The sequence below is a fragment of the Meleagris gallopavo genome, chromosome 1 (assembly GCF_905368555.1).
Source record: "Meleagris gallopavo chromosome 1, MGAL_WU_HG_1.1, whole genome shotgun sequence".
In the NCBI taxonomy this organism is placed as follows: Eukaryota; Metazoa; Chordata; class Aves; order Galliformes; family Phasianidae; genus Meleagris; species Meleagris gallopavo.
This window is the reverse complement of record NC_139404.1, coordinates 57,667,426-57,693,156: the sequence shown is the minus strand read 5'-3', so window position 1 is coordinate 57,693,156 and position 25,731 is coordinate 57,667,426. Positions and strand designations below refer to the sequence as shown.

Here is a 25,731-nt window from a genome sequence, read left to right as displayed (position 1 = left end):
CAGTGACAGTTTCTGAAGGTGTAGGATAACTAGATTTGGCCCATGCCCATTCCTCAGCTGGGCTACTTTCCCTTAGCTAATCATACAACACTGTTCCAGACTGTGTAGTACAATTGTAGTCTCCACTGCTGAGCAAGAGTGGACCTGAATATCTTTGAAGATAAGAGTCATGCCCTTGGAATTATTTTACAGTGATTTATACTTGTTGTTTTAATTGTTTGAACAAGTAATTTGGGACTGAGACTCAGACCAAAGAATTAAAATGCATTGTGTTGTTAATATATGATTATTCTGGAAGAAAGGTACTTTCAGTGATAAGCTGTTTGCTCTGATTTTCCTTGTCTCTGTCTGTAAACTAGAACCCACACTTGAAGTACTGTGGGCAGCTGCTGCCTGCTTAAGTACTGAAAGAGCTGAATTTGGTGTATGTACGTCTGTTCTCTCCCTTCTGATGAGGTAGTATATAGGGCTAGGGTTCAATGAGTTCATGGCTGGGGTGATTAAAGGTGGCACGAAGACAGGTAATAGATAATCCTATCATGTACAGTAATGTCAGAACTTGGTTAGCACTTGAGGTACCATTTGCTTCTATATACTGAACCTCATAAAGCAGAATCACATCTTCCAGAGAGTTTTGTAGCACTGGATTAAGGAAGGCAGCTGAGGACCTCTTCAACCGTTGAGCAGCTGGGTAAAGCATAGCTGGAAAATAATAATGGGAAAAAAGAAATTCTATACAGTGCCAAACATGGGACTTTTTCAGTAGTTGATTGAGCTAAATAACTGCCTACTGTAAAAACACTATAAAGTACAATTTCTCACTATAAATAAATGGACCACATGGATTGTTTTGATTGTAATGTGCTGGGGGAAGAGGCCAGCTCTTTGTCTTGTATCCAGTATCCAGCAGAGTGTCATTTATGATCCAGACCTGGGACTCTGAGCCACAGCCTGAAACCTGTATTCCTCTCCTAGTTCAGCAAGGGGAAACCAATGCTGACCCTACATACAACCTGTGTTCTTCAGGCCATTCTCCAGCTGTCACAGTTCTAAGACTTTACATTTCTCCTTGTTTCTGCTGTCTAGAAGTTGATTTCTCTGTACTTGATAGCTCCTAGATTACCTCATTTGTCCCTGGTATTTATGTCTGGAAGAAGTGACTCATCCTTTGGAGATGTTTATGTCTCTTCATTAAGCCTGCTACCAGCTTGCACAAGACAGCTACATTCAGTGAGGTGAATCCCAATTTATTATGACCTTAATACTACGCAATCTTAAAGCTAGACACAGTCAATGATCAGATATTTATTCACTGCTTCAAAATGAACAGTTGAAATAAGAAAGCAAGCATACATATATCCCCTGAACCCAGCATACCAGTTGGGAAAAGACTTTGCAGAATCAATGACCTTGATAGTCAGGAGTATAGAAAACATCTGATGTGGTATTACAGACCACTTAAAGGCTTTGAGTTACTATAATTACCGGCCAAGTACTATTTAAGGATGCAAATTCCTTTTGGATTTTAGGGGAAAAAATATTTCATTCAGTCTTATACGCATATGATTTGGATGTTGATGTTTAGGGTTTGCTGGATTTCTTCTAATACGCAGGAAAAGGAAGGCTTTTTTTAAAGCCATGCTTGCACGATTATTGCTGCGTTTTCTCATAAGCTTCACTTCTAAACCTTAGCTGTTTTTCAACAGTGGCTAAATTTGGAAAATGGTTTAAAAAAGGAGAAAAAGTTTTGGAAGACACTATGATCTCCCTCACTGTCTTCCCCTCTCCTCTCCATCCCAATATATATATATTTACAAGTAACATTTAATAGAACATTCAGCTTATTTTAAATTTCTGAGAAGTTTAATCTCATCCTCAGTCAACCATATTTTTTCCATGAAATATTTTTACTAGCTCGATTTTGTCTTGTTTTGCCAAATTTCTCATGATGGATTTTGCACACTGTCTGTCGAAAACCTGAATGTTATTTAAAGATCTCTTTGCTGGACATGCAAAAAAATTCCGCAGTATCTGTAGTTATTTTGTGCAAAAATTGTCCCTGCTCCCTGACCATACAATTCCTCAGATAATTTGCTTCTCTGATTACTGAAGAAGAACACAAATATGCAGTTCTTTCTAAACTGTGTAGCCTAAATGCAGACCTGTTTCCTGGACTGTTGCCAACTGTTGACTTCGTTAATGTTTGACTTCTTAATGATATTTAAGTTCTAGTAATTCCAGGAGAAAGAAACTGTGCCCTAAGAGATTTACTTAATTAGGACCTTTGCTATCTGGCATATGGAAAATTAATTGGATAATACCAGGTATAAAGTAGTTCATGCTTGATCCAGGAGAGAGTATTTTTGACTTGAGCTAGCTGGGGAATATAGTATAGTTAAAATAGTTTGTGATATTGCAATAAAAAAAAAAAAACTTCAGCTGGATACTAAAAACTGTAAATACATAGGTTGCTCCGGAAGTAATGCCCCCGATTTATTTCTATGGAAACTACAGCAAATGGAAAGAGCACAATAACACTATTTGATATAGCAAATTCTCAGCTACATAACACTATTTTTCAATTTTGTCACCACCATTAGCTATGTATTTTTGCCAGCTACAAACAAGAGCCTGCATGCCACACCTGTAAAACTCTACACCACCCACCACCTCACTGTGCTCATCCAGTGTATGGTCTCCATAAACATTTAGCAAGCATCGATGAATGTCAGTTGGTGCCATTTTTTTCACATGGAAGAATTCAATTCAATTGCTTCATCTGCACTTCCATATCAGACACCATTTTGTCAGACTGTCCCTGTGCTGCCCTTTGTCACATTGCAATAAAATGTAGGGGAATATTGGTAGAATGTTCAACCTCTACCATCACATCACCAACATCCGCCTCTGGTGTCATGCTCCAACATAATAAAATAGAAGGCATTACTTTCAGAGTAACCCTTGTAAATCCTGCAGTGATGAGAGTCAGGCAATTTATTAAAACACCTCCAGAGCCAGGTGCTTAGTATCAAATCCATGTGAGTTAAGATTAAAACTTCCTTAAGAAACTGAATGGTGCATTGTATGTGACAAAAAGCCTGAAAGAGTGAATGCATCAAGTAATGGCACAGGTCACAAGTTGATTGAAGGTTCTGCTCTGAGGGTGAATTTGCTTTCCTGTAGTGAGACAATTCAGATCTAGTCCATTTAACCCTGTGTTTAGAGGACCATGGGAGGGAGGAAGTGATCAAAAGGACAGGCATCATCTAGGGCAGTTCTTCACCTGGCAGTCAGTATGCCCTGTGTTGGTAGCAATCTCCTCTCTAGCATCCTCCCTATGGCCTTCCTGCTCTTGGAGAAGAAAACAGTTTGGGTTTCACAGCATCACAGAATTGTTTGAGTTGGGAGGGACACTTAAAGGGCATCTGGTCCAGCTCCCGTGGAATGAACAGGGACACCCACAGGTAGATCAAGGTGCTTGGAGCCCCATCCAGCCTGACCTAGAGTGTCCCCAGTGATGGGGCACCCATTATCTCTCTGAGCAACCTGTTCCAGTGCCTCACCACCCCTGACCCAGCCAAACTGGCTAGTCACTGACAAGCAGGGGTATCCACATATTTTGCTGCTGTTCTATCATTGCTGTTCATCCCTCTTGCTGAGAGCTTTGCCGAGACATCCTAGAACTATTTCATCCTTCATTATTGGCAGTTGAGGAATGCAATCGAGTGCTTGTGAGGCACTTGAAACTTCGAGTACTAATTGCCGAGTAATTAAAACTTTTATCACTGGGCAATTAAATTTCTAATTACTAAGCAGCTGGCAGAAATCCAGCCCATAATGATGACGATTCATTTTTATATCTTTTATATGCCCTTTCAATGAAACAGCCCCAGAGTGCAAAGTACCTACACATATGCAGATGGATTACATCTGAAATATTCCATGAGCCATGGAAAATCTGTCCGTGGCATCTAGTTTTGGTGCTATTATGCTTATAATCATCCTACTCATTGCTCTTAGATTTCAGGCCAAGTGCAGTTTCCTACCAGAGACCTTGGCAGGAAGACTTTGGATTCAGCTCATCACCACACGAACAGAAATACCTAACTTAAGCAATCCTCAGGCTACTGAATAATGTATTATTGACTGAGCACTGACCTACTTACAAAATCACAGGTAACATCACGGAAGGCAGCTGAGTTTTCCTAACCAGCTGTTCCCAGGATAACATGGATTAGGTTAGGAGATTCAAACAGACTCAGACCTGAGCTGCTGAGTTGTAGAAAGGGCTTGTATGCATATCAGAACCATACCTCTATAGTAGTCAGATTAACACTGACTCCTTGATCTCATTATCTTGTTCCCACAGCATATTAAACTTTGTTACCGTTCTTGCAAACTCTACTCAGAAACTCTTTCTGAACTCATTTGTATTTGTCATGGTGATCTGATTTTCCTGCTCCACGTTTTATTTTATTCCTTCTCTTTCTCTCTCTTCCTGCGCAGTAGTTAAATCCTTCTACTGCCTCTCCCTTCACCATCCTCTTCATGAATTCACAAATTCCTCAGAGACCAAGTGAGCATTCAGAGCCAGTGCTCTCTGACTTTTGTCACACTGATATAACACACATAAGTTTAGCACAAAAACTGAGACAAGGAAAGATTTGCTGAGAGTTTCTGCATTTGGTGATTGCAAGTTCCATTTTAAATTCTTCTCCTGACCTTACTTCCACCCTCATCTACTTCCAGATCTGAGATAATTTAGATGAGCCATATCAATGAATAGCAGATTAGCTACCACCTCTTTCCTTCACTCAAACAGTTACCATTTCTTAGCCATTTTCTTCTCCTTGTCATAGAAAGATGCAGACCAATGTGCATCATTTTGCGGTGGTGATACAGCTGATTCATTTCAGTGGCTGTGAATGTCTGAAGAGATCCCTGATCAGTGCTGATAGAGAAGGCCAAACCCAGAGCTCTAATGCAATGGAGAAACTTCTGATTTATTGTCTTTAGTTCTATTACAAAAGTACCAAGTGATCTCCAACTGAGCTATGGGTACTCCTCTGCAAAGATTGAGTGGTCACATAATAAAAAGCTTATCATATATGAAGATGAGGTGGAACAAAAAGGTTTTGATTAATCTTATTGAAAGCATTTTCAATTGCATGAGGGCTGCTCTGAGAGTAAGGCTTCTTATTTTATTATATTGGCCCATGAAGCCAGAGGTTGTTGGTATGGCAGTATAGGTTGAATCATTCCACCAGTATTCCATTCTACTTTGTTGCCATGTGACAGATGGCAGAAGAAAGGCAGTCTGACAAATGGTGTCTGACATGGAAGTGTGGATGACTGAAAGGTGTGGAACTGAATTCCTCTTTGTGTAAAAAATGGCATCCAGTGACATTCATTAATACTTGCTGAATGTTTACAGAAACCGAACAGTGGATGTGAGCATGGTGAGGTAGTGGGCGGTGCATTTCAGCAGTGGCAACACAACTGTGGGTTACCTCCTCTGGTGCAGATTTTTCTGAATGCATCGTGCAAGCTCTGTTCATAGTTGGTGAAAATGCACAGCTAATGGCGGTAACAAAATTGAAAAATAGTGTTTTGTAGCTGAGAATTTGCTCTTTCAAATAATGTCATTGTGCTCTTGTATTTGTTGTAGTTTTCAGGAAGCATTGCTTTCAGAGCAGCCTACATAAATCTGTGTACTAACAGGCCTGTTTTCCTTAAAATCCCTTCTTCAGAGAGTTCTTAGGAGTATTTATGGATCTGGACATCCTCACTGCCCACTGAGGCCTCAAGGGAGTAGAAAGATGGGAGCAGTGTCTGAACATGGCCACTTGCTCCCAAGCCTGACCCGGAGCAGCCTCATCCTGTGCCTAGGAATGTGCTACTGCACAATTGGAGCTGGTGTTCAGCCAACAAGTCTAGTCTTGAAGGTGGCTGAAAGTGATCTCAAAAAGTAGTAAGGGACTACCCATCTTCTTCCCCACTGTTCCCTGCAGGAGTGTAGCCACTCTTGCATGACTGCTCTAACTCAACTCCACTTCTCCTTAAGGACTATGTTTCTAAACAACAGCTACAGTAGGGTTTGCCAACTAATTGTCCTGCTTCTAACTATTTAGCTCACAACAGCTGAGATTTCTTTATTGTTTAAATGTGATGTCAAGTCTGAAGCTGTCAATAGATCAAAAGCTGGGGAAAGCTGGGGTGGGGCTTCTTGCAAGGGCAGGTAGCAACAGGATAAGGGGAAACTGCTTTAAAGTGGAAGAGGGTAGATTTAGATTAGGTAATAGGAAGAAATTCTTTACTGTGATGATGGTGAGACACTGGAACAGATTGTCCAGCAAGACTGTGGATGCCACCTCCCTAGAGGCATTCAAGGCCAGTCTGGATGGGGCTTTGAACAACCTGGTCTAGAGGGAGGTGTCCCTGCCTATAGCAGGGGGGCTGGAATTAGATTATCTTAAAGGTCCCTTCCAACTCAAACCATTCCATGATTCTATGATTTGTTTTAAAGATGCTTTCATCTTTCTTAAGAACTTTGTCATAATTTTCTGGACCTCATTAGCCATATACTAAACACTTGTTACTGTCATAGAATCATTAGAATCATAGAATCATAGAATCATCTAGTTCCACTGGTTAGTTGTGAGAAGTTGCTACACACTTGGTGGTACATCCAGCTTGACGCCTCACAGCAAAAATTTCGCTTTCTTGCCTAAAGCTTTTGAAGTCATGACTTCCAGGCCTCAAAAAAAAAAAAAAAAAAAAAAGTTAATGCATCCCAAATCATAATTACAACAATTTCTCTTTATTTATTATTTTTATTTTTTGTTCTGGTTTATGACAAGCTTGGAGAAACACAACATTTGAATTATATTCCAGTTATAGTCTAAAAATCTAAAAGTCTAAAATTAGAAAAAAGAATGAAAAAAAAATCTGTGGCTTACTCAGTCTTTTTTTTTCCTTTTTTTTTTTCTTTTTTTTTTTAATGCAACCTTCTACAAAAGTAAAAAAAAAAAAAAAATCAGCTCCAATGCTTAACACTTTTAAGCTTGTTGTTGATCAGCATGGAGTGCATGCTGGTTCCATTAGGGAGATGAAAATTTTCTTGGTGTCATGATACTTTTGTCTAATCTGTTTGGGATTTGCACTAAAAGGATCTCAGCACACCCAGAGGATCCTGTCAGAGAAGGTATTTGTTGGTAACCTGTTAAATGATTTTCTCCTTTCTTCCTTATTCAAGAGAATTTCAAGTATTTGGCGGAGCAAATGATCTGAAAGCTGCCCACAGGGTGATTGTATAGGCAGACAGCAGCCATTACAACGTCACATAAAAATTATTTGTAATCTAGACTGGATGAACTTGTGTAGGTTGCAGCACATTTCCTAGGGATCACTGCTACCTTGGGTCTTAGGGCAAATATCAGAAATGCTTGCAAGAGGATTTTCTTTAAGAGTGTGTGGGAATTATTGCTTTGACATTGATCGCCACATTTTTTCTTGACCATATACTGCAAAGAAGAGTAAATGAGTATCAAAGTCTGCATACCCTTTAGAAAAGCTTTTTGTTTCATGTTTCTCTTTGATCACTTCACTTACGAGAGTTTGTAATCAGATCAGAGTATATTTTATACATAAACACTTTTAATTTGGGCTGAGTTTCTCCATTGCTAGAGTAACAAATTACTATCAGAAATTAACTGCCTCAGACTGCAAAATTTGCCTTTACTTTCCTGCAGTCATTCAAAGTCACTGAATATTTTGTTGCCCTCAGAAACTACCTGCTCTGGCTGTGGGGCAGATCTTGATTCCAAAAGGATTACTTCCTCCATAGTGGAGTGGTGTTAGCCTGTGAGAGCTTTGTGGCAGGCAGCAAAAGTTGTGCTGAGTTCACTGAATGTAGAGTGTTATTAAGGAATGAGCAGGTCTATGTGCAGTAACTTCAACCATCTTTATTTCTTGCTTGGCTTTGTCCCCAGAAGGATCTATACAAGATGTTTAAGGTATCCTGGGCCTATAGTCTCTCCTGGGACAGCACTAGAGTTTTAGCTGGCCAGCATTGCAATGGAGCATGCTCAGGCATGGTTTCTTTACACTTTCAGATATTTTGCCTTCCTGTATCAAAATTGCTGTATAAGAAATAATTGAATACTTTGCAGGAAAAATAAAATGAATCTGGAGAAAGAATAAGAAGAGAAAGAAAAGAAGCACATACAAAATAAATAAATAATAATTAAATATATATATATACATATAATAGAAAGACAAGGAAAGCCACAGCAGTGCTATAGGCCAGCTTCTGAAATCTGTATATGGAACTGCAGTTACTTACACAAGTAGCTCCCATGACAACAAGTGCTATGCAAAGACTTGTGCATTCCAGCTTTAATACATTAAAATCTCTATTATTGGGACATGAAATCCCAGTGCCCTCAGGAGAGCACAGTAGTGAGATGGAGAAGACATTTTAATTACAAAGCAAGATGAACTAGCACATTTTTAAAAGCAACTACCAAGAGAATTTTCGTCTTTGTACTTTTAGCTCCATATTGCTGGTATATTAGCTCCTAAGAATGAAATCTAAAATGAAAATGATCTCTTCTTTTTTTTTTTTTTCTTCCTGTTGGCTAGAAGTGAGAATAGGCATTTATTTCCTCTTCAGTTATAAACTGAAGGTTAAAAAGAAGAGGCTCCATCCTGAAAGTCTGACTGTTGTCAATATAGATATGAAGAGATCTCCCTATGAAGAACAGCAACAGCCAACACAGTTTTTAGGAAAAAAAAAAAAAAAAAAAGTTAAAAAATCTTAGAATTAATGACAAGTTGTATATAATTCCATAGTTAATGACCTAATCAGTTCTTTCAAAGTTACTTCATTATTTTATCTCCTTTTTTAAAAGGTACATTTTCTAAATGGGTGTCTTAATTCCATACAGTATGATCCAACCTACCTTATACTTCTGCATTTCATAAATATCCTGTGATATATTACTATAAACTATATGAGACTCGTCTAGACTGGGCTAGATTAAATTAGACTATATTATTTTAGATTGTGTATAGCGAAGTTCCTATGTTAAACAAAGGTAGGCATGAGTAGGAAATTTAAAGGGGTATTAAAAAGGTCAAAAAAACTTCTATTTACAGTAATGTATACTAGTAGAGAAGGAAACAGTACAGCTGAGCCTGCACTTGTGAAAGTAGCAGTATATTTTTTATGGTTTATGTAAATGGTTTGTAATACTTGAGTAGCATCAACCAACTGAAAGGGTTTCAAAATTTATTTCCTCACATGGGATTTCCATTACGCAGCATTTTCTCTTGTTACCAGCCTGGAGAAATGTATGCTGTGCTATTTATTTTTACTTTGGTCATGAAGAGGGGATCCCTGCCTGGAATTATTTATGCTCACAAAATCTTGCAGATGTCCCAAATAAGCTTTTAATATGATGGAGCAAAGCTGCTGAAGCAGAGATGAAGAGAAAAAATATACACAGAGAAACTGAATCAGAGAACTGAAATGTTTTGTACTTCAGTTTAGTGACATAGTTCAGGAACTGGAGATAGGCTGTAGTGGACAGTATAGTATATTATGAGTGAAACACAGCAATATGGAAAGACAATACTAACCCTGTTGCACAGACCTAACAAAGAGGCAATAAGATATTTTCCCACCTCAGGTAAAGGTGAGAAACAAACTAATGCTTCATATTTCCATTTTCATAGGACCACCTGTCCTTCCCTGTTTGCATAACAGTGCTTTCCAGAACTTCTCTGACTTGTGCAATGGGAAAGCAGAAAACAATCTTAAATCAACCCATTTAAAAATGCTTCCTTCAAATGAGGGGATATAATGATGAACTTCCAATTTTACCATGAAGAGAAGGAAGGAGGGAAAAGTGCAGCTAGGCACCGGTGTTAAAGGGTTGAGTAGCATCTTTTTGTACTTTCTTTTTCAGTCAGGTTCCTTTGATTTCCAGGCAGTAAAAGGTGACTGTGTGGCTAGGTTTTTGCTCAGGCTGACCTCAGCCCAGCTACAGCTGCAAGGAGCAGTCCCATGTGCCTGCCTCCAGCAATGCTCTCCCTCCTTTTCTTTGGGCCAACTCTGTTTTGTGCAGCCGCACAGTGAGCCAAGCCAGGAATCTGGCTGGTTGTGAATGAACGCTGAAAGAAGAAAAAAAAAAAAAAAAAAAAAAGTGTGGTAGCTTTTAGCTCCCTTATTCCCCTTCACAGCTGCTCTGCCAGCAGTGCTCCTCCTTGTGAGCAACTCCCAGTGTAAATGTGGTCCAACAGATCTTCGGATATTTGGTGATGATTCCAGCTCTCGAATGATGTAAGGGTGGGTGGTAGCTCTGGTTAAGAAAAGCTGAGGACCTATCCTTGATCTTGTCATCAAGTTCATGTGCTCATTTAGAGAATGGCCAACTCATTTAGTGCAGTTGCTTCTGCCAGAGATGAGGATAGGCTGCAGGACAACAGGCTGCCAACCATTTCCTTTTCTTCTAGGCTTATACTCCCCTCATCTTTTAAAAGATTAAATTTCACAGGAATAAAGAACATCTCAAATTTATTCCAAGTCTGAATGCTGAGAAAGGAATCAAACATCCAGTCTGAACCATAGATCAAGCAGGGAGTAGTATGGGTTTTGTCACAATCATGAACTGCAGTTCAGTTTCTTCAGTGGAATTACTTATTGCTGTTGTTGACTAATTTCATAAAATGTCTACTTAGAAAATAAAAATAATATCTTGGTTATCAGTTAGACAACAAGTACTACACAGATTTAGAAGCTCTCTTTGAGATTAGCCTGCCTTTTCAACCAGGAGAATGGCAGTCCCCTACTACATGCTAACAGGACAACTAACAGATTTCTGTCTCCTGGTGCCTTTTAGTTCGCCCATCAGTCTTATCTGCAATAATGAAACACAGTGAACTGGACCTGTAGTAAAGGTCACTTCATGAAAGTCTATGCAGGTGGCCAAACTGAAAAATAAATGGGCTTTCTGACTTTAAATCTATGGCCATATGATTATCTGCAGAATAAAGAAAACAATGAAGGATTCTTGCTGCTGTTGATTGGGTTGTCCTGTGGTGAATAATACTGTGGGAACTGCTTCACTGAGATCATGGAGCTGTTAGCTGAGGTAAAGAGAAACAGTAGAAAAGATGGAGTCCTTGAATTTATTCATTTAAGCCATTTGTGAATTTGCTAGTTGAATTGTCAACTAGCAGGTAGATTCCAGCGTATACCTGTCAATCTAGGAACTGCTATTAAGCTGATAACAAAACATTTATTATTCAAATTGTGCATGAACTTCTCACCCATATATAGTTGCAGACATGCAAAATGACAAGCTGTTCCTCAGACTATTTATCAGTATCACAGCTCAAAACTGATGACAAATAAACATTAAAATTTTCATCAATTCTCCCTCAGATTAGACTGAATCAAAATTTTCTTCCCCTTTCCTTCAAGTCTTCATCCAAACTCCTCAGTAGGAGGAGAATGCATAAATCTCATTTGTCTGCTTCCTCTACTTTAGGATTTTACTTTTTCTCAAAAACAGTGAAACCCCAGCTGTCTCTCCAGCTGTTCATTGAGCTCCAGATGTCAGTGCACCTGCAAATGATTTTCTTAATGACATGAATATGAGCTAAAATGTAAAAATGTATAAATCAGCATTGCCCGATAAACAAAAAACAGAGGGATATCATGTCCTTTTCACGAAGAAGTGAATTATGTCTGAGGATAATGTATTTTCAAAGCATTGTGTGTTTTCTAGCAGTGAAGATAAAGAAAAGAAGTCTGAGAAAGTAGCTGAGAGCTGAAGGTGCATTCACATTGTGTTTCTGAACTGGACTGGTACAACTGTTTTGCGACCTGAGCAGAACATAAGGGGTGAAAATCCATTCTGTATCCCTGGCTAAGAGGCAGGGAGATAACATGTTTCTTCAGAAGTAGTGTGAGAGGATCAAAGTGAGAAGTTTGTTCTGCTAAGTTCAGACCTGCACTCATTTCTGGGCCCCACTGTGTTATTTTCTGCATTTCCATAAAAATAATACTAAAAATCAATGGAACTCAAATATAATCATCCACAAAAAAACATTGGTAGATTTCAATGTGCAGAAGCAATGATGGTCTAGCAGAATTTCATCAGTCTCCGTATTGTCAGAAACACATCAAAGAAATTTGAAGGATAAATACAAAATGAATTAATTTTTTAGCTGCCTCCCCAACTTCACAAACACACAAATGAGATTTCCTCCTTACAAAGTTGACATTTTTCTACTGTTTGTCATTTCATGCTCCTAAAATTTGAATGTTCCTAGATCTTTCAGGTTTCATAATTTGCCAAAATAAAGCCAAGACAGATATACAACTGGATTCCTCATTAAATGCGGAAAGCCCAGCCAGAAGCCAGAACCCTGAGTACAGCAAACTGCTAAAGACAGCTGTACACCAAGGATTAGGCCCTCAAATGACCTGAGCTACCACCACTAGCCCTGTGATGCTGCTCTGTGGACAGCCAGGTCACAGAGAGCCCTGTGCTGTAAAAAGTGTGTTTAGGATCAGTGTGAATAGAAAGCTTTTATGATGGAATAACTGCTTCAGTAGATTAGGGAAGAGCCACTGATGTCACCTGTCTGGAGTTCAGTAAAGCCTTTGACATGATCTCCCATTACATTCTTCTCTCCAAATTGGAAACATATGGATCTGATGGGTGGACTGTTCGATAGATGAGGAACTGGTTGCAAGATCATACACAGAGAGTGGTGGTGAATGGCTCAGTGTTCAGATGGAGATCAGTGGCAAGTGGTGTCCATCAGGGGTCATTACTGGGACTGGTACTCTTTAATATCATCAGTGACACTGACAGTGGGATTGAGTTCACTTTCTGCAAGTTTGTGGATGACACCAAGACGTGTGGTGCAGCTGACATGCCCAAGGAATGGGATGCTATCCAGAGATACCTACAGAGGCTCAAGAAGTGGGCCCAGGAAAACCTCATGAGTGCAAGATCTGGGTTGTGGCAACTTCCACTATCAGTACAGGCTGGGGGATATAAGGATAGAGCACAGTCCTGCCTAAAAGAACCTGGGGGTACTGGTGGATGGCAAGCTGAGCATGAGCCAGCAATGTGCCTGAACAGCCCAGAAAGCCAACTGTATCCTAGACTGTATCTGAAGAAGTGTGGCCAGCAGGGTGAGGGAGATGATCCTGCCCCTCTGCTCTGCGCTGGTGAGACGTCACCAGGAGTACTGCACCCGGATGTGGAGTTCTCAGTACAGGAGAGATGTAGACCTGTTGGAATGCTTCCAGAGGAGGGCCACAAAAAAGTGTAGGGGGATGGGAAAAGAAGACATGACTGTAGAGAAGCAGTGTATAGAAGTTATTGTGATACTTACATTGTGAATATCAAATATCAACATGCTTTTACCCAGATTTGATCTTTCTTCTCACTAATTTGAAATCTTTAAAGAATGTGCTTGCTTAGAATAGCTTTTACCAATAGGTATACACTTAGTGGATTGGCAGTTTTAGGTGATTCTGACTCTTTTGTCTTGTAACTAGAGAAACACTCTTTGCAAAAACCAAATTTCATCATGTGATAATTCTGCATGACACTTCTTCCTCAGCCTAGTGGTAATGAAGGGAAGCTGAGAGAGATCATCAAGATCTGAGTATGTGATTGATACTCATCTTATGCTATTATAATATAACATAATGACTGTGTTGTTATTGATCTGGATTGTAGGCGAGAGGCAATCGTTTCAGGTACTGGAACACACACTACACATAAAACAAACTAATCATTTATGGTGTTAGGTTGATACTTAGCATGACTGCCAAATGAGGTAGGACAGTTTGGTCTCGTATTTTTATTTCTAAATGAGAGCCCTAGTACTCTTTTTTAAATTCTGTTTTGATCTCTAAGCACTGCATAGATATTAAGGAAGAAGAACGCAAAATAGTGGGGTAAGCACTCAGACACCCTGTGTCTGATCAAGCAGCCATGGCCCATTGCATTGGTCTGTATATAACACTCCTGTTTGTTATGAGAGGGACATTCAGAAGGTGATTTATAGCTTCATATAAATAATACATGCTTTATTTGGTAAACAGAAGCATCCAAAAAGAAATGAATTAAATTTTAGAAGAAGATAAATAAAATGAAATATAATTAAATAGCTGATCTCAGCTGAATTGCAGCTAGAAGATCAGCACTCTTCCACCTCAATGGGTAGTCATTCTGGGGGTACTAAGTTCCAGCCCTGGGTTTAGCAATATTCATACACAGAAGTGTTGGGGGAGACACATTTGTTCCTTTGATGGTTATTGTCTTGTTTGTCAACATGAATGCAATTATAAGTGAAAACCACAGGACATTATGTCTGGAGTAAAGAGCCAGATTGATGTGATGGTCTTTAATTTGCATCAAATAAATAAAAAGGAGGGGTGAGTATAGAGTATCTAACACACATGATGAATTTGTTATGTTTACCCCACCAACAAATTTGTGCAAGTAGAAGTTGAGCTCTGCTTTGATGGTGACATTTTGATTAAAAGTCCCTGTATGTTCCTTTGTAGGATATATATATATGTATATACACATATTTGTTTTGTATTTCATCTTTCCTGGGCCATGCTGGCCATGAACAGCATGCACAGAGATTAGGGCTGACATGCCAGGATCAGTGCTGGACTGATGGTCTGTGGCACATGCATTAGTCATTCAGGGTTTGAAGGGTATCCAGAAATTCTCAGTAGACAGCAAACAGCCCACTCCATAAATACTATTTCTGGCTAAAAAAGGAGTGTCTTTCTAGGGAAATCGAGGGTATGCTTAACAGTTAACAATTTACCACATGGATAGTTCTCCTTAGTAATCTGGAGCCCACAAAGTTTCCTTACCGTGAACATGAGAAATACAACACCATGACAAGACAAGCCTCAAGTCCATTGACAGCCAGATTGTGACTGCCTTGTTTTTCTCAGCTGCACTGATAAATAGCTGAATCTTCCTCTCAGCTTCCTGCGTTCCTGGAGGATTCCCTACATCCATCACATGTGGTCCTGTCCAGATCTCAGCCAAGCAGTTGCTGTCTTCCCTTTGTGCATCAGGCCTTGGTTTTAGGGAGAGACAGAACAGTAAGGGACAGGGACCTCGTAAAGAAAAGGAGATCTGGGCAACACAGGCAAGAACCACAGGCGTGAGGCAGAAGGCAGGCTTGGGTCTCTGCTTGTTAACCAAAACCGCTCTTCGTGACTTGAGCTTAACTGAAACTGATTGTATATGATTCCCATTATAGGGCACACAGATGATGAAAAAGTCATGGGTGCTTTTCTAACTCCGTATCTTTGTGAGAAGCCAGCTGAGTTTTGGATTTACTAATTCAAGCTAATTCTGTCCCAGCAAAAACCCTGGTTGAATAAAGCATCAAAACAACCTGCATATACGTTTTTGTCATTAGACTTATCACTTTCTGCCAAATTGGCATGGTAATCCAGAAAACCAGAAGTTACTGCGACTTTGAAAAATGAATGCTTTCACTTAAAACATGCTGTACTATATTAGGATGTCTACAAGTAGTGTTTAACTGGAAAAGGAGTTTGTTCAGTGCCAAGCCATGAACAATAGCAATAAATGAAGCATGCATTAAATGTCTTTTATTTTAGGAGATGTTTTAAGTCAAAAAAAATTCTCTCAGACAGAGAATCTGCATTTAATAAACAAATTCAATAAATGGTAACTTTATGCCTTTTAAGAGACAGGCACAAACAAAAACATAATGTCATGGCCGTGAGCATTATGGAAGCCAGGGAGGAAAATGAAGGCTCTGATAGGGGGAAAAAAGGGACAACCGTGTTACTGCTGCTGTGACTGATGTTAATGGCAGAAGACAATTGGTCATACTGGGGAACACTGCAGTCCCATAACCTTGTAAAAGAACGTGCTTCTTTCAACTTCCATGTGAAAAACAGGCTGTTTCTTGGACAATGGAAAGAGTTCCTTTCATACCTATAGAATTTTAAAAACTCAAAGAGAGGTGAGCAAAAAGAGATGAGGACCCTGGCACATTTCTGATTCAGCAGTAGTAACTTTACCTTTTACACTGTGACCAGTAGTGAATTGCCCAGACTGCTATATCTCAACATTCTGGAGCACAGGGAGCTGGTGGGGACCAGAAGCAAATGTGTCCCTGAGAAAGAGGCTGAGAATGGCAGTGCCAGACCCAGAGGATGCAGCCATCCCATGAGCCTGAGAAGATAGATGAAGACCAGCTGTGACAGATGGATATCTTCTGAAGAGCAGGTTCAAATGGGGATGCATAACATGCTGACAAGGGGGTGAATACTACCCTAATCTTAAGCATATGTGTGCTTCAGTCTTTCTTATCCATATTTATCGCATTTTCTCTGTCCCTCCACATTCCTATTCTCTTCCTCTTTTCCTCTCATTCAAACCAACGCCTTTCATTTGCCACCTTTATTTTCAAATACCCTATTTCCTCCCCAGATAGCCTCTGAGCTTTGAAGTCCTTATTTATCCCTTTCTCAACAACTCTTTTTCAGCTACCCACCTGGCTCCCTCTGAGAAGAGAGAGCCTCATGAATTTGGAGCCCAGATCCTGGCTGGTGACCTGTTTCCCTGTGGCCAGTGAGGAATTTCCAGAGGACGAGCGGTATGTGTGCTGATCTCAGGGGAACTGGGGAACTGCCAAACCAAACCAGCAAGCTGAGCCAGGAAAGGAATGTTTGTGGAAAATGGGAATAGTGGAGCTTATTTAACTCCACTTTCTTCCTTCTTGCATTTCTTTTTAGCCTTGAGCCCAGCACAAAGTCCTCTATGGTGTAAGAACAGCAGCAGTAAGGTGAGAGGTACAAGCTATTGCTGCAACCCACTGCACCTTGGGGATATAAGGAGAGCTGCTGCCAAAGGATAATGCATTGAGTAGGAAAGAAGCCCTGTGACTTGGGATGTAGACTCAGACTAGTTTAGTATTTCTTATGGAGCAAGAATGCGGGGGATGTACCATAAAGCTGCCAAAGATAGCCAAGTAAAACAGAATTTGGGGTTAATGAGGGACACAGGGAAAACAGAGGCATATGGGATCCCTTCAACTTGTTTTCTTTCAGTGGAAGTCAAAACCCCATAGATGACTGTCCCTTTTGAAATTTTGTCTGCATGTCTGCCTACAACTTTTACCTGCAGTTCATTCTACTTGCCTTTTTTTCCTTAATACCTCGACGTATCTCCTTCTCTACTTTGTACCATCAGCTTTCCATGTAGCTGACCCGCATGAACTTCACCTATGCCAGTGCCACTCTGTTGAAAAACACTGTAACCAATAAATAACACTTTGAATTGGGAATATTTTAATACCCAGTGCCATTAAGAAATTAAGTTATAGAGAACAATCAAGATCATAGGCTTCTTTAGACAATGGCAAAACTCCCACTGACATCAGTGCTGCCAATTTGCACATATTAGAGCTTTTAAAGCAAGTTACTGATAGGCTTCCACACACCAGACCAAGACTCATACAACTCCCTGCACCTGGGGTCCACACATTCTGCTAAGTTCTCTGCATCCCAAAGCCTCCCTTCAGTGGGATGCAGAGGGATAGTACATGGTTTTGCAGAGCCCAGTGTTGGTCTTCAGGATCCCAGCCCAACATTTGAGTCTTGCCCTGCCTTGAACCTGAGTACTGGCATTGCATGCAGAGTTAATTGTTCCACTGTTCTGCATTTTACCTCAGTGATTTGCATCTTGCCAGGCAAAATCTGAGTAATCAAGCCTCTACAGCCTGATGATGTTCATTAAGACCTGCTGACTTTCCCTTCAATGACACTGTACTATTCAGTGCTTCTGACAAGATTGCATTCTGCTTGAGAAGTCATTACCCTCCTGCTGAATCTGGCATGATCTACTCCAAGAAAACAAGAAAAACACTTTGTGCTTCACAAAAAGGGGGAAAAAAATCACCAGTAGTGCCAACATTCTGGACTAATGCACGCAGCCATCCTGAAGAGGTCTGAGACAAATTACTAAATTACTCTGCGCCTCATAAAGAAAAGAGATGTTAACATTTCCTCTCCTTAATTACACTGAAAGCTCTTTGGAGAAGGAAAGACTTTTTTTCTATGTATGTTCACAGTGTCAGATACAAGTGGGATCTTGGGCCACAGTCATGGAGTAAATATAATCAGGAAGGGACTCTGAGTGCTCTGCAGTCTTTGGAAGTGTACATGAATTATTTCATTCATGACAGAGCTGTTTCACCTGTGGAGGTGAACACTGTGCATTCAGAACAGTGAGTGGCTTGGTAAAGGTGAGGGGAAGGAGTTACTATAGTCTGAAAGTGTAAGGAGGAATTTGGATGGCAGGAGCTGCTTCTGAGCTAGAGTTTGGCTGGGAGATAAGAATCCTTGTGCAAACTGATCCAGATCCCATGGCAATTCTACATCTGGGACTGAGACAAACACAAACACACATTAGGCATGCCAGAATCCTAAAAAGAATCACCAAGTCAACAGAAAAGTGCCTTACTGACTCACCAGTCCTCATACTGGGATAGAACTGAGATCATCGGGAAGATTCTACTGGTCCACTTTCAGCTTGTGCATCTCGCTTAGTCTAACACATACTGATGAAAAAACTGCTGTACCTTACATGTGTTCTTCATGTTCTAAAGTTGCTTACCCAGATGTCATTAAAATTGTCTTTCAACTTTTGATTCTGTCAAGCTATTTATGACACTATAAGCTGTAAGTTTTACCCAACTTTTGACGGCTTCATGTGGCAATAGGAGCCACAGAATCATTTAGATCCTTCCTTGTTAGCAGCATGGCTACTTTATAGAGTACAAAATCTGTGATCTAAAATAAATGTGAAAAATTCTATAATCTGTCCTTCCTCTGATCTCATCCCAGTTTAGCACAATTGTCCTAGAATAGGGCAATTGTGATTTACTAAGCATCCTTTTTATGTCTTTCAGTTTCAGGTATCCATTGTGAATTCTGATTCATGGGTCATCTTCATACAGGTTAAATTAATTAAGTCTGTGCTATAGAAGCACCTGGGGAATCAGGATGTGCTAAAAAGGATTTTGATTACAGTTATAGCCCTACTCCATTGGAAATTTTTCTTATTCAGGTGAAATTCATTCAGGGACAATTGTAGTTTAGATGTATTTTCAACACCAAGCAGCTTTTATAGATACGAGGAATGAATTCCCTTTCAGCACCTTCCTCAATTCTCTTCCCACTGAAGAAATGTCCGAGCCAGACACTGTGGTCATATCAGTGTGGTTCAGGTCCAATCAGGTGAAACTTTGATGAAAGGCAGAACTCTTTCCCTTTCACACATGCCTTGTGTGTGACTGTCACCCTGCCAGTAATCCAGCTAAGGTCCCTGCATTACTCCACACTGTGCTGCTTCCACTCCTGGTTTGTGATCACTGCTCCACAAACTTCTGTGCAGCACAGATGTCCTAGCTGCTGTCTTAATTCATTAATGTTCAATTTTTTTTTTTCTTGATTCAAAACATGTTTTTGTGTTTGTCTACTGCTAACTTATGAAAGGGCAGGAAACATTCCTCTACTGCCTCCTCCCTAATGTTTTTTTAAAGAGCTTTTATTTGGACCTATTATATACATAGATTTATACTCATCTCTTGTACAATTCTTTGCAAGGGAATTGAGGAAATAAAAGCACAGATATAAAAGTTCTCTTCTTCAGGTAATCCATTTGCAATGCTAATTCCTCTGAATTTCAATCCCAGACTGCCATTCAGGCAGTGTCACCATCTCTTTGTAGGTACAATGGCAATATTTAGTGCAGTTGTGATTTGCATTGGGCAGATGAACCTCCAAACCAGAACACTACAGCCTACAAACATGCATTCTCAGGAACTGTTAAAGGCTTGTGAAACAGATGCAAGGTAGGTGGGAATAACCTCTACAGCAGATTGATCAAATCGATGTCAGTGTAATAGGTCCAACAATCTGAGAAGGTGGGACAGATGATGCAATTCTCCAAGTGACCACGTGGGAGCCAGAGATAAGGGAAATACTGCTATTTTTCCCCACAAGAAGGAGCATACGCCAGGTATGGGAAGATCTGGCTCTGTTCCGTAACATTTCATATCTTTCATAGTTTTATGTGCAATACATATTTTATGAATTGCATAAAAATAACTTTATGAAAATCAAAGTAAATAAATGTCGCATTTTAAAAAGATTTTGTATGCAGTCCAGATTGCATAATTTGCCTTTTTTTCTCCAGCCAGACCTTTGGGTACTTTAAAATAAGCCAAAACCAAGACCTGGTATACTTGAGGACTTCTGAGTGTGTATGTGAATATGTGTTTGACCATTTATGTCATAATTACATGCTGTATTCAAGATGTATTCCTTTTCCTCACGCCATCCAAAGTAGCATAGTCAAACTAGTATTACTGTCAATGGTGGAATCCCAGAGGTCATTTGAGAAGGGAGTGTCTGGCTGTAATGGTGCAATATAAGATGGAAAAAAGAGAGGCAAATATGGCTAAAATGTGTGGAGATCATAGAATCATGTGATTTGGAAGGAACCTATAAAGGTCATATTATCTAACTCCCCTTCAATGTACAGGGACATCTACAGCTAGATCAGCTTGCTTAGAGCCTGACTTGAGTGTTTCCAGGAATGGAATATCCACCACCTCTCTGGGCAACCTATTCCAGATGTTCCAGATGATTCTATTCCAAAGATGCTATGCATATCCTAAATCCAAGGCACTCATCTTTTATATATGTGGCAAAATTGCCACCAACCAGCCTGGTATGCAAATATGTATGATCACATCGTAGAGAAAATTTTAAATTCTACATCCAGTAAAAGGACTGGATGGTTCTCTGGAAGCAGTTAGTCTTCTATGTAGCCCTCCTTCTCTTGACACTGGAGAGCTTCTAGTCTGTTGCAGCTAAGCCTATCAGCAGAAGCAGTCCGCAAGAATTTCTCATGCAGTAGCTGCTTCATCAAACTCAAAAACTCAGTTACCAAAACACTAGAGAAAAAAATAAAGCTATTCACCATCTTTCAGAAATCAAAGACTATGGACCTTCTCTTCTTCCAAGTAATTGCTCCTGCAGAGAGCCTCTAAAAAGATCGACTTATTCCTCCAGGAAAAAACTTTTTATTTGAATAATGCATGCAGACCAGGTAAATCTGGATATGGCTGTAATAATGTTGATAGCCTGAAAGGCACACCACAAGCATTCCCAAAAGCATGAAGCCTCATCAGTGTCACTATAGTTAGTATATCCTTTTCTCATTGACAATTTTTGTGTCTTCCAATTGTGTGTCTTCCAGTATCTCCTACTTCATCCCCAGTGAGAGGCAATTACCACTACAGCAGTTTCTCAGTGTCCAAGAAGCCACAACCACAAGGAATAGCACCGCATCTTCTCTCCCCAGGCAACCACGAAGCTGGTGTTCTATTGTTTGTATGCCATTTCTTTGAATTGGGAAGCCCTTAAAGAAAATATTGCCAGCTGAGATGAAATGTACTAACAAGACTTGCCTTAGGGTTTCTCCTCAGGGAATAGGCCTTGTAATGTAGCCCTGAAACTCACTTCTGCTCATCAGTGTACTGGTAGTTATCAGAGCAGTGCAAGGAAAGCAATTGGATGACGAGAAGTGATATTGGCTCATATTACTACAGTTATGTGTGCTATTTTTTTTTTTTATTTATTTTTTTTCTCTCTCTCTTTTTTCCTACAGTAAACACATTTATTAAGAACTGAAATTGTTATTTTTTCCTTTCTGAAATTAATATCACATCACCTCTACCATTCTATAGGGAATTCAGTTTACTAGAGGCCTAACATTATTTCTTGTCCCTTGACGTGTACTTCACAAATGCAAGAGGTTAATACCATAGAGTAAAGGCTACAGAAGGCTTGAGAAAAGCTGAGGTGACTATTTTAATCATTGTCACCACTAAAAATCATAAAATCCTGAGTTAGAAGGGATCCACCAGGGATCAGAGAGCCCAACTCCTGGCTCCACACAGCACTACCCAAAATCCAAACCCTCTGAGAGCAGCATCCCAATGCCCCTTGAACTCCTGCACTCAGGGCTGTGCTCACAGCCCTGGGCAGCCCATTCCATGCCCAGCGCTCTGTGGTGCAGACCTTGTCCCTAACTCCCATCTGCTCTCCCCTGACACAGCTCCATGCCGTTCCCTCGGACCCTGTCACTGTCACACAGAGCAGAGCTCAGCGCTGCCCATCTGCTCCCTGTGAGGAGCTGCAGCCGCCATCAGGCCTCCCCTCAGCTCCTCTGCTCTGGGCTGAGCAAACCTAGCCACCTCAGCCACTCCTCACACACCTTGCCCTCCAGACCCTTCTTCATCTTCATAGCCCTCCTTTGGATGCTCTCTACCAGTTTTACGCCCTTTCCATACTGTGGTGCATAAATTGCTCCCAAGGCACAAGGTAAGGTTGCACCAATGCAGTATAATACAGAATATCTTTAATATTCTGAACACATCAATCCTCGTGACTAAGGTTTGCATGTAACTTCTGGAGCAATGTCCACAGGTGGATCAAAGCAGACTGAGGAAAGTATGACATTTTTCATGCAAAAGGATGAGGGTGGGGGAAAAAAAAAAAAAAAAAAAAAAAAAAAGCAGCTCTGTTTTCCTGTCAGATTATTTTATTTTATGCTATTCGTTGATGCTCATAAAAGCAAAGAGAGGTGGCAGACTGGAGTTCCCACTTACCAGTCAATGGAAGCATATTCATCTTTCCTCACATGACTGCTTTTTTTTTTTTTTTTTTTTTTTCCAGCAAAGTTTAAATACTTTGTTACAAGATTGGGGATGGAAGGTGACTCCAGTGAAAAGTGAAAGGTGTAAGCTAGATTTTGCTTTATCCAATTTACACTGTTTAGTTATTTTGAGAAAAAACAAACAAACAAACAAACAAAAACAAAAGAACCTATCAACTGTGGCTAATTAAATCAGGGCCCTTTGTCCTACTGTTTTGTAAACAATCTGGACTACTGGTCAATATGGAGCTAATATGCAGATTTGTATTTCATTTCCATCAGACCAGATGCTGATCTGTCTGCTTTTCCACTGTAGAACACAGACTAGCAGTTGGATAAGATTTAAGTAACTGGAATTAATCCAGAGCCTTGTGGAAGGAAAGAAGAGTAATAAATGCACAGAAGGGTGTGTCATGCCTCAGTATTCAGTCAGATTTCCTCTGACGTTTTTGAGCAATTTACAACTTTGGAAGGTTCTTTCACCCCCTAAATACTGCAGAATAGTATGGGACTGATTATGCTGGCAAATAGATATTTTAAGTGACTGGGGGTGCTCTGAAGTAGCTGTTATTGAAAGAAGCAAGCCTTTAAAACATATTTGGTGCTGTAAAATCCCAGCAGTTGTGGAAAATTAGTCTGGCTTCCTCCTCAGCTGATCTCTAATATTTGCAAGAAAGGAACTCGTTATCACAACAGGGACTGAATCTCCTTTTTCCTCCAAAGTCTCTAAAACCAGGCCGTAGTGCCTCCAGCTTGAAAATAATCTGCTTTCACAAAAGGAAGAATAGAGTTCTGATATTTTCCTTTAAGTGTTCTGGTGATTAGAATTGGACTTTTGTAGTTGCATGGATTTCTTTTATGGTTATGTTTTTGCTTTTTAATTAAAATAAGAGAGTTAGCAAACACCAAGAACTTAACCTTAAGTTAAATTGCATACTGACTATTTCATGGTAATGGACACCTCCCCGTTTATTTATCCCTTCATAGAAAAGATGTCCTAATTCTTCCAAAAGGTAGAATATATATATATGTATAGATTTGTTTCAGATGTTCAGATTTAGTTCTAAATTCCTCACCTTTTCATGTCTTCAGTGGAAAGGTTAACATTTATCTAGACAACTGAAGTATTTCATGAAACAATCAGTGCTATTACTTCTATTAAACAGTCAGAAGAAAGTAAGGTACATGAAAATATAATTACTCATCCCATATCATCCAAGAGGCTGATGGAAAAACTGCAGAAAGAATCTGTCACTCTGAGTCCCAGGTCAGTGCCCTATCAGATGGTTCCCACTAGCTGTAAGGAAGAATTAAATGTTGATACAGACTGAGCAGAATTGTAAGTCTCGTCATTACGTCACTCAGAATTTGCCTCTCAAACAAAATTCGAACTAAGTCCAAAAAGTAGATTGAAAAGGAATTAGATACAATGAGGAAGAATGGAAGATCAGAACAATGGAGTGGGAGAGAGTGGATTATTTTGCTGTTGTTGTTGTTTGCTTTTCTTTCTTTCTTTCTTTCTTTCTTTCTTTCTTTCTTTCTTTCTTTCTTTCTTTCTTTCTTTCTTTCTTTCTTTCTTTCTTTCTTTCTTTCTTTCTTTCTTTCTTTCTTTCTTTTTTTTTTTTTTTTAACAGATTTCAGTTCCTTTAAGAATATGTACATTTCTATGTAAGAATAACGTATGTCTTTTGGGAGGTGTTTACTTTTTCCACTTCCAGCAGATTTACCAAGTAGCTACAGAACTCATGCCACATATCAGAGGAAAAAATTGAAAAAAAAGAAAAGAAACAAAACAGCAAAGACCATCATCGCTAGCTGTCAAAGAAGTAGTTCCTATGCAATCTGATTTTTCCAAACAGTTTTATAAATTACTTTCACACACATTAATAAAAATATATCATGACTATGTGCTGTAATATTGTCCACTGAAAACTGGTAACACCCTAGCTAGCTTTCTCCGTGTTGTGCTGGCTAATCTATCAAGGTAACGTCATAGGCACTTCTAGGCACCTTGCACAATGCTTTGCTGTGTTTCCTATTAGCAGGTGTCTACTTGATAGGGCAGAGAACTATGCCACCTGTGGCTGCAAAGGCTCTTTCTTTGAGGCTTCATAACTTGTAATTCTTGTTAATTCAAGAGAAAAAGGAGAAAGAGAAAGTGGGAAAAGAGTACAGTTATGTTCTTGAGATATCTCCTGTATATGGTTGTATTATAGCAGAATATATCATTTTACCTTTATGCACTTATGCAGGTGAATTTTTCTATTTGTCTATGTATCTATTTAACTGACCCATTTGATGGAGAAAAAATTCCAGATCTGGAAAGGTTGAATTATACATTCATATATAATGCAAAATAACTTCAGATCAAATCTACACACTCAAAGTTTTCTCATAAATAATTTTTCATACTTAAATCTTACCTCTACTCCATCTGTAGTTTACAGTGGCATGAGCACTATAATAGAACAGCAGCAGAAGCAAAGTCTTCCAAAGCATCCTTTTCTGTGAAATATGTATGTCTAGCTGTATATTAGTTTCTTTCTTTCCCTTCTTTTCAGGAATAAATAAATGGCTTTTCCTACCCCCCCACCCCCTTCTCCTTTGAAAGAGAACCTGTCTGATCTTCTGAGTGCAGCTGAATTCAGCGTGCAGCTCCTCTCCCAAACCAAGTCTCCTCGGGATCAGGAAACTTACTTTTACAGACAGACTTTGTTTTTATTCACATCTGGAATGACTCATGGTGCATGTGAGTTTGCTGGCAGCTGTGAGAATAAATATCATTACATTTTTGTAGTTGAGTTTCATTTGTTATATGGGCCAGTTGGAATTTATTTTCATCCAATAAAACAGCCACAAAAAACTTCATTAAAGGACGCGCTTGAGTGCTAGATATGTT

General features: G+C 39.7%; 1 protein-coding gene across 1 annotated transcript in view; it reads right to left on the bottom strand.

Annotated features, from left to right (window-relative positions):
• FAM180A (family with sequence similarity 180 member A) overlaps positions 1-25,521 on the bottom strand; it is a 30,141-nt gene extending 4,620 nt beyond the window's left edge. Inside the window, exons 1-2 of the mRNA XM_010714576.4 lie at positions 25,256-25,521; positions 602-702 (exon numbers count right to left, since the gene is read on the bottom strand). Of these exons, the coding sequence (XP_010712878.2) occupies positions 602-702; positions 25,256-25,331 (177 nt within the window). The 5' untranslated portion in view covers positions 25,332-25,521. The remainder of the gene's footprint in view (positions 1-601; positions 703-25,255) is intronic.
• Positions 25,522-25,731: the final 210 nt, after the last annotated feature.